General features: G+C 39.2%; 1 protein-coding gene across 5 annotated transcripts in view; it reads left to right on the forward strand.

Annotated features, from left to right (window-relative positions):
* FIG4 (FIG4 phosphoinositide 5-phosphatase) overlaps nt 1–12,470 on the forward strand; it is a 161,106-nt gene that overhangs the window by 21,099 nt on the left and 127,537 nt on the right. For 4 of the 5 annotated variants that reach the window (XM_037894611.2, XM_037894614.2, XM_037894612.2 and 1 more), the window contains exons 2-5: nt 2,720–2,818; nt 4,832–4,955; nt 9,854–10,010; nt 10,966–11,016. In XM_037894611.2, coding sequence (XP_037750539.1) covers nt 2,720–2,818; nt 4,832–4,955; nt 9,854–10,010; nt 10,966–11,016 — 431 coding nt within the window. Of the gene's footprint in view, nt 1–2,719; nt 2,819–4,831; nt 4,956–9,853; nt 10,011–10,965; nt 11,017–12,470 lie in introns of those variants that run through there. The other variant, XM_037894616.2, reaches the window with a different exon arrangement.

Genomic DNA, 12,470 nt, shown 5'->3' on the forward strand with positions numbered 1-12,470 from the left:
CTCTGGAAACCCTGGCTCATGGGACTCATACTTTGGGTCACTAAATCTATCCTCCACCCTCCAGAGGCACACCACATTACTAAGAAATCAGACTAAGCATGTCCATTTTAGAGGACTTAAGAAGGTCGACTTTTTAAAATGTGGTGACATTACCCTAATTGCAGTGGCGCTGTCGTGCCACTGTAATCACCTATGATGTGCTAGACACGTCACAGCAAAGAAAGATATTATAGTTGCTTCAAAGAACTTACAATCTAAATTTTACAAGTGTGGGTGATACGGATTAGGGAGTTAAGGGGCAATGAGAATGAGTTGGAAGCATTAAGATCACATGGTTGGTCAGTCTAGGTAAGAGTGTGTCTTGGTGATTCTGTGGTTTTTGTTGTGTTTATTGTATATAAAAATTAAAGTAAAGATATAAGGTGCCTAAAATTGATTTACTTGCAGTGTGGAAGTTGTGGAATTGAGTTTTCAAGGGAGATTTAAATGAGGAGTGTGTGTTATAGCTTGGTGGACCATTGTAATCCTAATTGTAAAGAAACACATGCACACATACTATGGCACAGTTCTGTAAGTGGAAACCCTTTTGCAGAGAACCATGCGATATACGTGTAATACCTAGGTACCAGGATACCAGCTGGAGTTTTTTGCGGGGAGTAGAGAATGCTGAATAGGGCTTTAAATTCTATTAATTTCAATTTAAATATTTTGTCTTAAGTTTGTGCTTGTTTTTTCAAAAACAAGCTTTTTGTTCATCTTCACTTTTTAGCTCGTATGAATTCTGATACTCAGGCACTGTGTAAATCTTGTTGCTGATCCCCCTCACACATCTTAAATCCATGTGACTGTTCAAGTTAAGAGCAAGGCTGAGTACAGCCACATGTTTTCCTACTAGGCTGAGCATTATTAAAGGCTACACCCTGTTGTGTTTAGGACAGTACTGATGGAAGGAATTAGCAAAACAAAAGCTTCCTACAGCAAGCCAGTCCTGTAATCTGCACTTACTGTTAATTACCCTAAATGTAGAAGATAATTCAATTTTAGTTTACCCTTTTGTCACGTAATGAGTACAGTGCAAATGTTCACTTTCTTTTCACATTTCACTTAAGAGGTAGAAATACAAATAGCCTTGTTTTTAAAAATGCAGTTATTTCTTATCAGTACTGTTAAAATTAAATTTTTAATTATTTGTTTTTGGATTAAGATTTGAAATTTTGGTAGATCTCTCATTTTGTAATGTTTAGATCCTGGCAAATAGTCGGGCATTTTTTAATGAGTCCCTATAATTTTTGAGCATAGTATATGGAATGTTCTTAAATATAGATGTTTTTTTACCAGTGAAATCTATCCATCAGAATATTTGTGTTGCCTGACTGAAACTTCTCTTATATATTTTCACTTGATCCTCCCCAAGGAATCAGTGTTTCTAGTTTGATCTTGGATACGTAGATGTCCATCTTTTACAATGATCTTCCCTCCAAGTCTGCCATCAGAATCAGATCTTAAAAATGCTCCTCATTATTTAAATTAGCTATCATCCGTGGTGAGTGTTCAGCATGTACCAATGATGTGAAGAAATTCTTCTTGTGGTAAAGACTGAATAACGTTTTAATCAATCTGTGGGCTGGGGTGAGAGGGTATAAAACTGGAGTCATGTATTATCAGTACACTGTATAACTGCAATTGATATGAAATGAAGTTTTTATGCAAGGGTGTAGTTTGGCCTTCAGTAATTAACTTAAGGCACCCTACTCCTGCAAGGAGCTCCCCAGGGACAGATCCTTGCACTTGTGAAGTTCCTTGCAGGATCAAGGCCTAACCTCTCAGTAACTCTTATGTCCAGAGTCACTAAATTGAAAAAATGGATAACAAAGATCGGGCATCAGTATTATTGCCCTTTATTTCTTTCTCTCCATCTCCTTCAGTTTCTCTTTCTGCATTTTCCTCTTCCTCTGTCTCTATTTTGATCTCTGAGTTTCTCTTGTCTTTCCTCTCTCTCCTGTCCTGCCCCCCCCCCCCCCCCCTTGACACTCTGACCTCCATGTATATCAGTCAATCAGTTTAGGTTCTTATACCTTTCCTGTTATGATGGTGTTGGAGCTGGTGTTCTCTGTCTACAAGGAAGCAGAAATGCTTTAGATGTGGAAGACTATAGAGGGAAGTTGACTAGCATTCTAGTTAGTTTCTCTCATCACTTCTTCCATGTTTAAAGTACTTCACAGAGAGACAGATACTGTTTCCATTAAACTCTTTAAACTGGGAGGCTATTGGAAAAAACAACTGACTTCTTTAGGACTGTTCACCAACTTCATCTTGTAGCCTTGCCACTAAAGCATGTGAGCAGGCTGCTTGTAGACTTTTCAGAGAGTTCAATGATAGCTAAGTGGGCAGGGGGGACTCTTTTCTGTAAATTGCATTTTCCTTTTCCACACAGCTGCCAGTTTTTCTTTCCCCAGATTTAAATTGGTTTTCTTCCCTCTGTGCTGTGAGGTGGAGAGTTGAGGGGCTCTTTAAGTGTCGGGGATTGATTAGAATCGTCATGAAACGCATACAAAATGTACCTGAAATGCTGATGGCTAAAACAATATCATTTACAAATTTATCTGATGTAATTAAGATAGAGCTAATCTACAGCTATATAATGCTATTGTTAATATGTTTATAGTTTTGTGGGGTTTTCTTTCTTGTACAATATATTCTTTTTTTTTTTTAAACCTAGCGGTATTTTCTTGTTGGGAGCAATCATGCAGAGACCAAGTATCGTGTTTTGAAAATTGATCGCACTGAACCAACAGATTTAGTTATAATTGATGATAAGGTAAGTTCAGAACAGCTGAAAAATGTACTCATGAGTATTTCATGATGCTGTCAATTTCACGTGTGATTTGTTTTCTACGTAAATGGCAGATAGCCAAACTTTTCTCTTAGTACAAATGCGTAACCCTGTTACATCATACTTCCATGACACTCAGTTTCTGTTAGCTGTGCAGTTTGTTAGCTATGTTGTCCTAATGTCAAGTAATAGATGTGAGTTTTGTCTTACGTTCAGCTGTGTCATTCTGAAATGCAAAATGAACTCACTTAACTACTGCTTAGCTAAATGCTTGAAGTTGGTTTGAAATCACTTACACAGCTGAAGCAAGATGAGCAACAGACGACAAAGCTTGGTACTGTACAGAATAGAGTAAGACATGGTCCCTGCCCCAAGGATTTTATGGTGTAATGCCCAGCCCGTCAAAGATTTACACACCTACTTAACTTCATAAACATGTGCAATTACTTCCTTACTTTTACTTCAGGGGGAATACTGATGTGCATAAAGTTATGGATATGCATATGTTTTTGGAGGATGAGGGCATGAGGCATCAATCCTGCAAAGAGATCTGCCTGCACTGGGTACTGTACCATTCCACTCAGTGGAATTCTAACAAATTCACAGTCCATTTTCATCAATTTCATGGTCATAGGATTTTAAAAATCATAAATTTCATGATTTCAGATATTTAAATTTGAAATTTCATGGTGTTGTAATGGTAGGGATCCTGACCCAAAAAGAAGTTGAGGGGTGGGAGGGAGGATTGCAAGTTTATTGTTGTGGGAGGTTGTGTTACTCCTACCTCCTACTTCTGTGTTCCTGCTGGTGGTGACACGGCCTTCAAAGTTGAGCGACCTGAAAGCGGTGGCTACTAGCCGAGAGCCCAGCTCTGAAGGCAGAGCCGCCACCACCAGCAGCAGCAAAGAAGTAAGGATGGCATGGTGTGGTATTGTTACCCTTACTTCTGCACTTTTGCCTTCAGATCTGGGCCCTTGGTCCGCAGTTGTCACTCTCCCGCTGCCCAGTTCTGAAGGCAGCAGTGCAGAAGTAAGAGTGACATGCTATGATATTGCCACCCTTACTTCTGTGCTGCTGCTGGTAGGGCGCTACCTTCAGAGCTAGGCACCTGGCCAACAGCCGCCTCTCTCCGTCCACAAACTGAAGGCAGCGCAGAAGTAAGGGTGGCAATACTAAAATAACCCAATGACGACCATCCCCAGCAACTCCCTTTTGGGTCAAGGCCCCCAATTTGAGAAATGCTGGTCTTCCCCATTAAATTTGTATAGTATAGGGTAAAAGAACACAAAAAACGAGATTTCATGTTGGAAGACCAGATTTCATGGTCTGTGACACGTTTTTCATGGCCCTGCATTTGGTAGGGCCCTAGACAAGTGTCCACATAGACCCTAGTTCTACAAAATAATTTGTTTAAGAAGACAATTACTGAAAACTGTTAAAGTACAGAAAACACAAGGCGACCACATGGTTGGATGTATTGCAGGGCAGAAGGATTTTTCTCCATTCCAATGAAAAAAAGTCCTAGCACTTCAATAAATGGAGATTAATGCCGATAGATTTTGTTAGAAATGAGGAGACAAATTAGGATAAGAAAATTATTAAATTATCAGATACAATTATTTAATTTATTTGAATAAGACAAAAATGTAACTTAATAACAAATACACTTTTATTAAATGAGCAATTTTTCTTTTAAAGGAAATTAAAAAATAATTTTAAACAATCACTGTGGTGGACTAGGAACTGGCTGTCTTATAGATTGTTTGATCTTGGACTCAAGCTTGACAGTGGAGATCAGGTCCCAAAAATACAATTTTGCTTTGTAATCTTGACCACATATGTTATGAAATTGAGAGCCAATAAACAATGGAAGCCATGATGTTCTCTTTAGTCACTTTTCAGAACAGAACTGTGCAATTAAATAAACTCCACTATTCTGTGATGTAAAGTAACAATGATAACCAAAAGAATAAGTTCAATATGCATTTCTATTTTCAGCATGTGTACACACAACAAGAGGTGAGGGAACTTCTTGGCCGCCTAGATCTGGGAAATAGAACAAAGATTGGACAGAAGGGCTCCTCTGGGTTATCTCGAGCGGTCTCTGCTTTCGGTGTTGTAGGTAATCCCCTTGTTTCTTTGATGGTATTTTTTTTTAGGAAAGTATAACTTGGAGCACAAGTGGTAATTGCAGTACTTTTCACCAGTCAGGATATTATCCACTCTACACAGAGATCATGTAGCAAAGTAACAAAGTACACTTTTTTGCACTTTTTACAGTGACTTTATAGGTGTTGCTTGTATCACACTTACACAGGCATGAGCAATCAGTGGGAGAGCTGGATTTAAAATGTCAAGTCCATGTGTCATTTGATCTCAACAGCATTCCAACCAGGAATGAATCAGGATTTAAGCAGCACTGGAATTTGGTCCTTACTTTAGTCTGCCAGAGCCTGAATCTTGATTTCACGGTATGCTGCTCGTCTCATCTCTCCACCCTGGCCTGCCTCCCTCCTCCTGCCCAAAAGCACCTGAGTTCACTTTCCAATATTTTATTAGAAGATGTCCTAAATTAATATTAGAAAGTGTGCTGCAACAGTCCACCAGGTTTGAAGGTGATTAATTTGCATCAGTATGCTCCTCAACATCTGAATTCAAGGCTGCAGAGAAAGTAGAGATTATGACTACTTTGAAGACCACTGTAAAGAAAGATTGAGACATGGCATAGCACTGCATTGCTGCAAGAGGATCATTTACTGAGGTTTCATTACATTTGTCTGTCTTGTTTGCTTTAATATCCCCATATTAATAGGAAATGCCAAGTTAAACTGGAAAATTCAGAACTCTCCTTTGTTTAGAAGTTATGAGCAGTGTTCATTCTTTGTAAGAGGAATGAGAGCAGAATCACAGAAGCGTAGGACTGGAAGGGACTTCGGGAGGTCACCTAGTCCAGTCCCCTGCACTCATGGCAGGACTAAATATTATTGAGACCATCCCTGACAGGTGTTTGTCTAACCTGCTCTTAAAATCTCCAATGATGGAGATTCCACAACCTCCAAAAGCAAATTATTCCAGTGCTTAACTACCCTGACAGTTGGACATTATGAAAAACTTCCCAACCTAAACCTTACTGCAATTTAAGCCCATTGCTTCTTGTCCTATCCTGAGAGGTTAACAAGAACAGTTTACTTTCCTCCTCCTTGTAATAACCCTATTTCCTCATGTTAAGTATCCTCACACCTTCATGTCAACTGTCCGAAATGGGCCATCTTGATTATCACTTCAAAATTTTTTTCCCCTTCTGATAATAGCTCCTCTTAATTCATTAGCCTCTTACAGTTGGTATGGGTACTTCCACCTTTTCATGTTCTCTGTATGTATAAATATCTTATTACTATATGTTCCATTCTATGCATCCAGTGAAGTGGGCTGTAGCCCCTGAAAGCTTATGCGCAAATAAATTTTAGTCTCTAAGGTGCCACAAGTATTCCTGTTCCTTTATGTACTAACTGTCATGTTCCCTGTCAGTCTTCTTTTCTCCAGACAGAATTCTGGTAATGATCTCAGTAAATATCTTGCTGATGCCCCAAAATTCAGGAATCCGTTGGATCATTTATATTATCTAAGTGTGATGTGATAGTCCATTCAGTTGGACAGTGACCTTGTTTACTCAGAATTCTGCAACATGCCTTGGTTATTCATATAAATACACATTTTTTCATCATAGGAAAGTTGGAATTGCCATAGCTAGTCAGACTAGTGGTTCATTTAGTCTGGTATATTGTTTCCAGATGCTTTTGAAGAATAACACACACACATTCTTCCAATCCATGCACAGATGTTACTTATCTCATCCCTTAAAGCATAAGATTTATATTTCTTATTTTTATAGTCCTTATTTCTCACTTCAGGCCATTGATTTTCTCTCTTTTTAAATTGTAAGTTTTGTGAAAATGGTAACTGTAAAAATTTAGTTCATGCATAAAAATGCAACTTGTTTGGCAGATTGTATAACAGAGAATTTAAAAAAAAATCAAAGGCTAACTTCTGATTTACATACTGGTGAGGAGGTTTTTTTGAAAACTAGTGAGTGTGTGCTCTGAACATATTTAGGCATTCAAGTCTCTGAAACAGGTTTACCGAACAGTAGGAAGGTTCAGTGTTCTGGAGGAATTCTAAGTAATTTCTCTCAGATTTCTGAAGATGCCATAATAGTATACTTTAAAAAATAAAGCTGTTTGATAAAGCATATCAGACATTTAAGATGTATATTTGATGTGATATTTTTGTTGAGCAAAAATTGAATGAAAGCCATATCCTAGCCTCTCACCGATCCACATAAGTGACACCTTTCCATGACCTTTCGCTCTTAGTGGAACCACATAGGAGTTCTTCACCTGGCTCCTGGAAAGCGGCGTGGAGTACCTTTCCAAATTCCAGCTTCTGGGAAAGAGAATTTATTGGTCCTACCTAATTTTCTATAACCCCCTCTTGCGGTTGGGACTGGGACAGGCAATATCCAGGAAGCTGGGAAGGAGTGAGGCTCTACTTACCACTGCTTATGGCTTATTCCAGAAGAATAACACTCTGATGCTCAAATGAGAAAATATGATTTTAGTCCGTTCTCCAATCACTTTGCAAAGCAGGTAGAGCATGTGGATGCCAATCAGTACCCATGTTTAGGGATAGGCCAAGTTCTAGTTTACTATTTAAAAAAAAAAATTGCAGAAACCCTTTATATCAGTGTAACCTATCATTTAAATCAGCTTCTGTACCAGATGACTGGAGGATAACTAATGTGATGCCAATTCTTAAAAAAGGCTCCAGAGGTGATCCTGGCAATGACAGGCCGGTAAGCCCAACTTCGGTCCCAGGCAAATTGTAATTATAGTAAAGGACAGAATTGTCAGACACACATTTGAACACGATTTGTTGGGGAAGAGTAAAGGGAAATCATGCCTCACCAATTGAATAGAATTCTTTGGGGGGGTCAACACACGTGGACAAAAGTGATCCCGTAGATATAGTGTACTTGGACTTTCAGAAAGCCTTTGACAAGGTCCCTTACCAAAGGCTCTTAAGCCAAGTAAGCAGTCATGGGATAAGAAGGAAGGCCCTCTCATGCATCAGTAACTGGTTAAAAGATAGGAAACAGAGGGTAGGAATAAATGGTCAGTTTTCAGAATGGAGAGAGGGAAATAGCGGTGTCCCCCACGGATCTATACTGGGACCAGGACGACATTGTTCAACGTATTCATAAATGATCTGGAAAAAGGGATAAACAACCAAGCGGCAAAGTTTGCAGATGACACAAAATTACTCAAGATAAGTTCAAGGCAAACTGAGAAGAGTTTCAAAGGGATCCCTCAAAACTGGCTGACTGGGCAACAAAATGGCAGATGAAATTCAGTGTTGATAAATGCAAACTAGTGTACATTGGAAAACATAATCCCAACTATACCTACAAAATGATGGGGTCTGAATTAGCTGTTACTACTCAAAGAGAATTTGGAGTCATGGTGAATAGTTCTCTGAAAACATCCACTCAGTGTGCAGCCGAAGTCAAAAAAGCTAAGATGATGTTAGGAACCATTAGAAAAGAGAGATTAAACAGTAAATATCATAATGCCGCTATATAAATCCATGGTACTCCTCCAACTTGAAAACTGTGTGCAATTCTGGTCACCTCATCTCAAAAAAGATATATTTTAAAAGGGGAAAAGGTACAGAGAAGGGCAACAAAAATGATTAAGGGTAGGAACAGCTTCTGTATGAGGAGAGATTAAAAAGATTAGGACTTTTCATCTTGGAAAAGAGACGACTAAAGAGAAATATTATAGAGATCTATAAAATCATGAATTATGTGTAGAAAGAGAATACGGAAGTGTTATTTACCCCTTCACATAACAAGAACCCAGGATCACCCAATGAAATTAATAGGCATTGGGTTTAAAACAAACAAAAGGAATTACTTCTTCACAGAACACATTGTCAACCTGTGGAACTCCTTGCCAGTGGCTGTTGTGAAGTCCAAAGCTGAAACTGGGTTCAAAAAAGAATTAGATCAATTCATGGATGGTAGGTCCATCGATGGCTATTAGCCAAGATGGTCAGGGATGTAACCTCCCTCCTGCCCTGCTCTGGGTGACCCTTGTCTGACTGCCTGTTGCTGGGACTGGATGATGGGATTGATTACTTACCGTGTTCTTTTCATTCCCTTTGAAACAAATGTCCTGGCCACTGTCAGAACACAGGATACTGGTCTGAGCTGGTATGTCCATTCTTATGTAGGGACCTGACTAGAAGGCCAGAAATTGGATCTCTGATCAAAAACTAGGTAGGTGACAATAATACAAAAAATAGAGTTTGCTGAATCCCTCACTCCAGTACTTATAGAATACCAGAAGAACTTCAGCTGCCATTTAGCAATCAGAATCCAGTAGCCTAGTGTAGATGCCTCAGAAGATGTTTCTTACGGTGTTAGGTCGGGGTCCTTTTCCTGTGGAGGTCAGAGCAGTTTTTTCAAAGGTGGGCTAATATGGAAGAAGTGGGGGGAAATGTGGAGGCAAGGATGGTTGTAGTTGGCCCCTCTGCCCGTTTATTATTGCTGATGCAGCTTCTTTTCTGGGCTATCTTTTTGCTGCTGCCCAACTGCAGCAGCGGGGAGAGAGCCCTAGGGGGTTCCCACTCAGAAGTCAGTCAGCAGGGATCAGGTCTTATTCCTGATACCAAGAAGTAGGGTCCGGGCCTCCCAGATCCCCTTCATTCTCCCCACCCTCAAGCAATTGATTCTTTTGGGGCTGAAGCTGATTTGGATGCTCACTTTTTTAACGGAGTGAGAGTCGGATAAACGTGAGTCCTGCTGTGCTTAAAAAAAGAGCTTTCAAATGTTTATAAAAATTTAATATTGTGCAAAGTATTGAAATAGTAGCTGATATTGTCCTTCTAAACATTGTATCTGACTAAGTCAACTCATGACAAATGGGTTCTTATTTCTTATGTTTCTTCAATTTTGAACAGGTTTTGTTAGATTTTTAGAAGGCTACTACATTGTGTTAATAACAAAAAGGAGAAAGATGGCAGATATTGGAGGGCATGCAATATACAAAATAGAAGATACAAATATGATCTACATTCCAAATGACTCTGTACGAGTCACTCATCCTGATGAAGCAAGGTAAATGGTGGTGTAGACTGTGCTTTCACATAGCTTTTTTAAGCACTGAGGAAATATTGCAAACTAAGGTTCATAGACTCCTATTAATTATATATGCAAGAGAGGAGCCGTTTGTTGAACATTGAGCTTGTTTCTCCAGTACTTTATACTAGCTTTATGCTGAAGTGACATTGGCTTAAATGGAGACAGACTGGTGTAATGAAATGGACAATCATGATGCAAGTTCAACTGAGTCTACACAGAGGGGAAATGCAGCTGTGTCATGCCCCTTCGTAGCTTCTGCCAACATCTCTAGGTTATTTATATGTCAGAGCTACAACTAAACAAGTGTGTGTGGCCTGGATGATTGTCAGAAACCATCCACTCTATGTTAGTTCATTTGGGAGCCTGTCAACGCTAATGCTATTACATGCTGCTTAATATACTAGTTGTCTGAGTAGCATTAGGTCTCCTGTGATTCCCATGTAAACCTCACTGGAAAGGGTCACTTGCACTCCATCAAAAAGGTGGCATGGGTGGGGAGAAGATTAAGTGGCAACATGCCATCAAAACCAGCTGGAGTGTTGGTGTTTAAGGATGCAGGGCAGGTACAGACTTGAGGCAGGGAGCATTATGCACTTATCAAGGTTCAGTGAAACTGGCTTCTCATAAACTGAGCCTGTTTTCTGGTGAGTACTCCCATCCCATGATTTTTCATGCAGGAAGGAATGTGGCCCTCTGAGATTAGTAATCATGAATAATTGATTGATAAAATTGAATGATTGATAAAATACTACAAAATTCAGAATTGTAGTAATAAAGACAGGGAACATCTGATGACAATGAGTAGACTTTTGCATATCTTGATCAGGATGCTCCTCAAACTGATTATTCAGTGTCTCACTTTATGCATGTTGAAGAGAAGTTGCTGTTTCAGAGTAATTTTTCCCCCCCTTGTCTGTGTTACTCTATTTAGATATCTACGAATATTTCAAAATGTGGACCTGTCTAGCAATTTTTATTTTAGGTAAGTGTTTAACAATAGTTATTGATTATTATAATCTCAATTTTTAGGAAATATCTTAAAATCTTGGCTTTAATTTTGTCAGTAGCTTAGCACAGTTTTGTATAGTCGGATTTCAAATTTTACCTGGAAGTGTCTTGAAATTGATAATGTTACAGGTGATTAACGGAATGATTTGTTTTAAAGCTCTTCATTGTTTGATTGTTTAAATGCACAAATGATTTTTCTTTTCAAATTTAGTTTTGTTTTATGGTGACAGCCTTAAAGACCAAAGTGATCTCTTTAGCCACAGAAAAGGAACAATATGGTCTACAAAAGCTTTCCACACTGACATACTAATATCCCACAACTCTTCCATGACTTTGTTTGCATCCAATACGGACTGATAGGCAGACTTTTCCCTTCCCCTTATAGAGTAAAACATATGGCAACAAATGAAGAGCCAAGGATTTTCATGCTTTCCAGAGAGAGGGCAGAATTCTTTTCCTCTCACCATCATCTTCACAAGAATCAGATGAGAGGGGAGACTCCTATTCAGTTTTTACTTTTCATAGTATTTTTCGTTCTTAATCTTGTTTTTCAGAAATAAAGCTTTTTTTTCAGTTTAGGAGCAAAGAAAAGAGAGGTACCGTGCGGAGACGTACTACAGACCTTATATCTGGGGGTGTCTGGTTCTTATTAGATCATTCCATATACCCCTTCATTTGACCCACATTTAATGCTACTTCATTTTGCTGTGTCTAGTCCTAGCTGCTCCTAGATATGAGAGAAATTCTGGAGTAGCAGAAAAGCAGGGAAGAGATAATGGTACAGTCAGCCAGCTGTTCGAGGACTAGAGAAGGGTGTTGCAGAAAACAAAGCAAAGAGGGTGTGTGTATATGATGAGATCTCTGGAGTACAACCTGTAACTGTGGGACTGCTGTGCCCCCTTAATTCTCCAGCCTGGGTTGTCTCTCACAATGTTTTGTCAGTGACAAGCAACAAACCCCTCCAGGCGCTGTTATCACTCAGAGGCACATGCAGAGGCACACCCAGCTAAGTTGCATGAATACTCTCATGAACTATACCCAGGGAAACACCAGCAGATCTCCCAATCCCCCAGCCTGGCACCCCATAAGTATACCGTCTTGCACAGCTTAAGATCTTCTCTTGAACAGTGCAAACTTATTAATTAGTTCACCACCTCATCAAAGGAAAGTGGACATGCACCAATCTTTGTAACCTGAGCAGATTCCCCAAGCATTTCAGACAAACTCACTAGTTAAGATAAAACATTAAAATAAGTTTGACTACAGAAAGATAGATTTGAAGTGATTATAAGTGGTAAGAATAAAAGATCAAAGGTAGTTACCAAAGAAAATAAAAAGTAAGCACGCAGTCTAAATAATAAATCTTATTACACTAAGCAATATTTGGATCAAGCAGTTTTTCTCACCCCACTGGTTGCTGCAGGGAGG

This window comes from Chelonia mydas, chromosome 3 (assembly GCF_015237465.2).
Source record: "Chelonia mydas isolate rCheMyd1 chromosome 3, rCheMyd1.pri.v2, whole genome shotgun sequence".
Classification (NCBI taxonomy): domain Eukaryota; kingdom Metazoa; phylum Chordata; order Testudines; family Cheloniidae; genus Chelonia; species Chelonia mydas.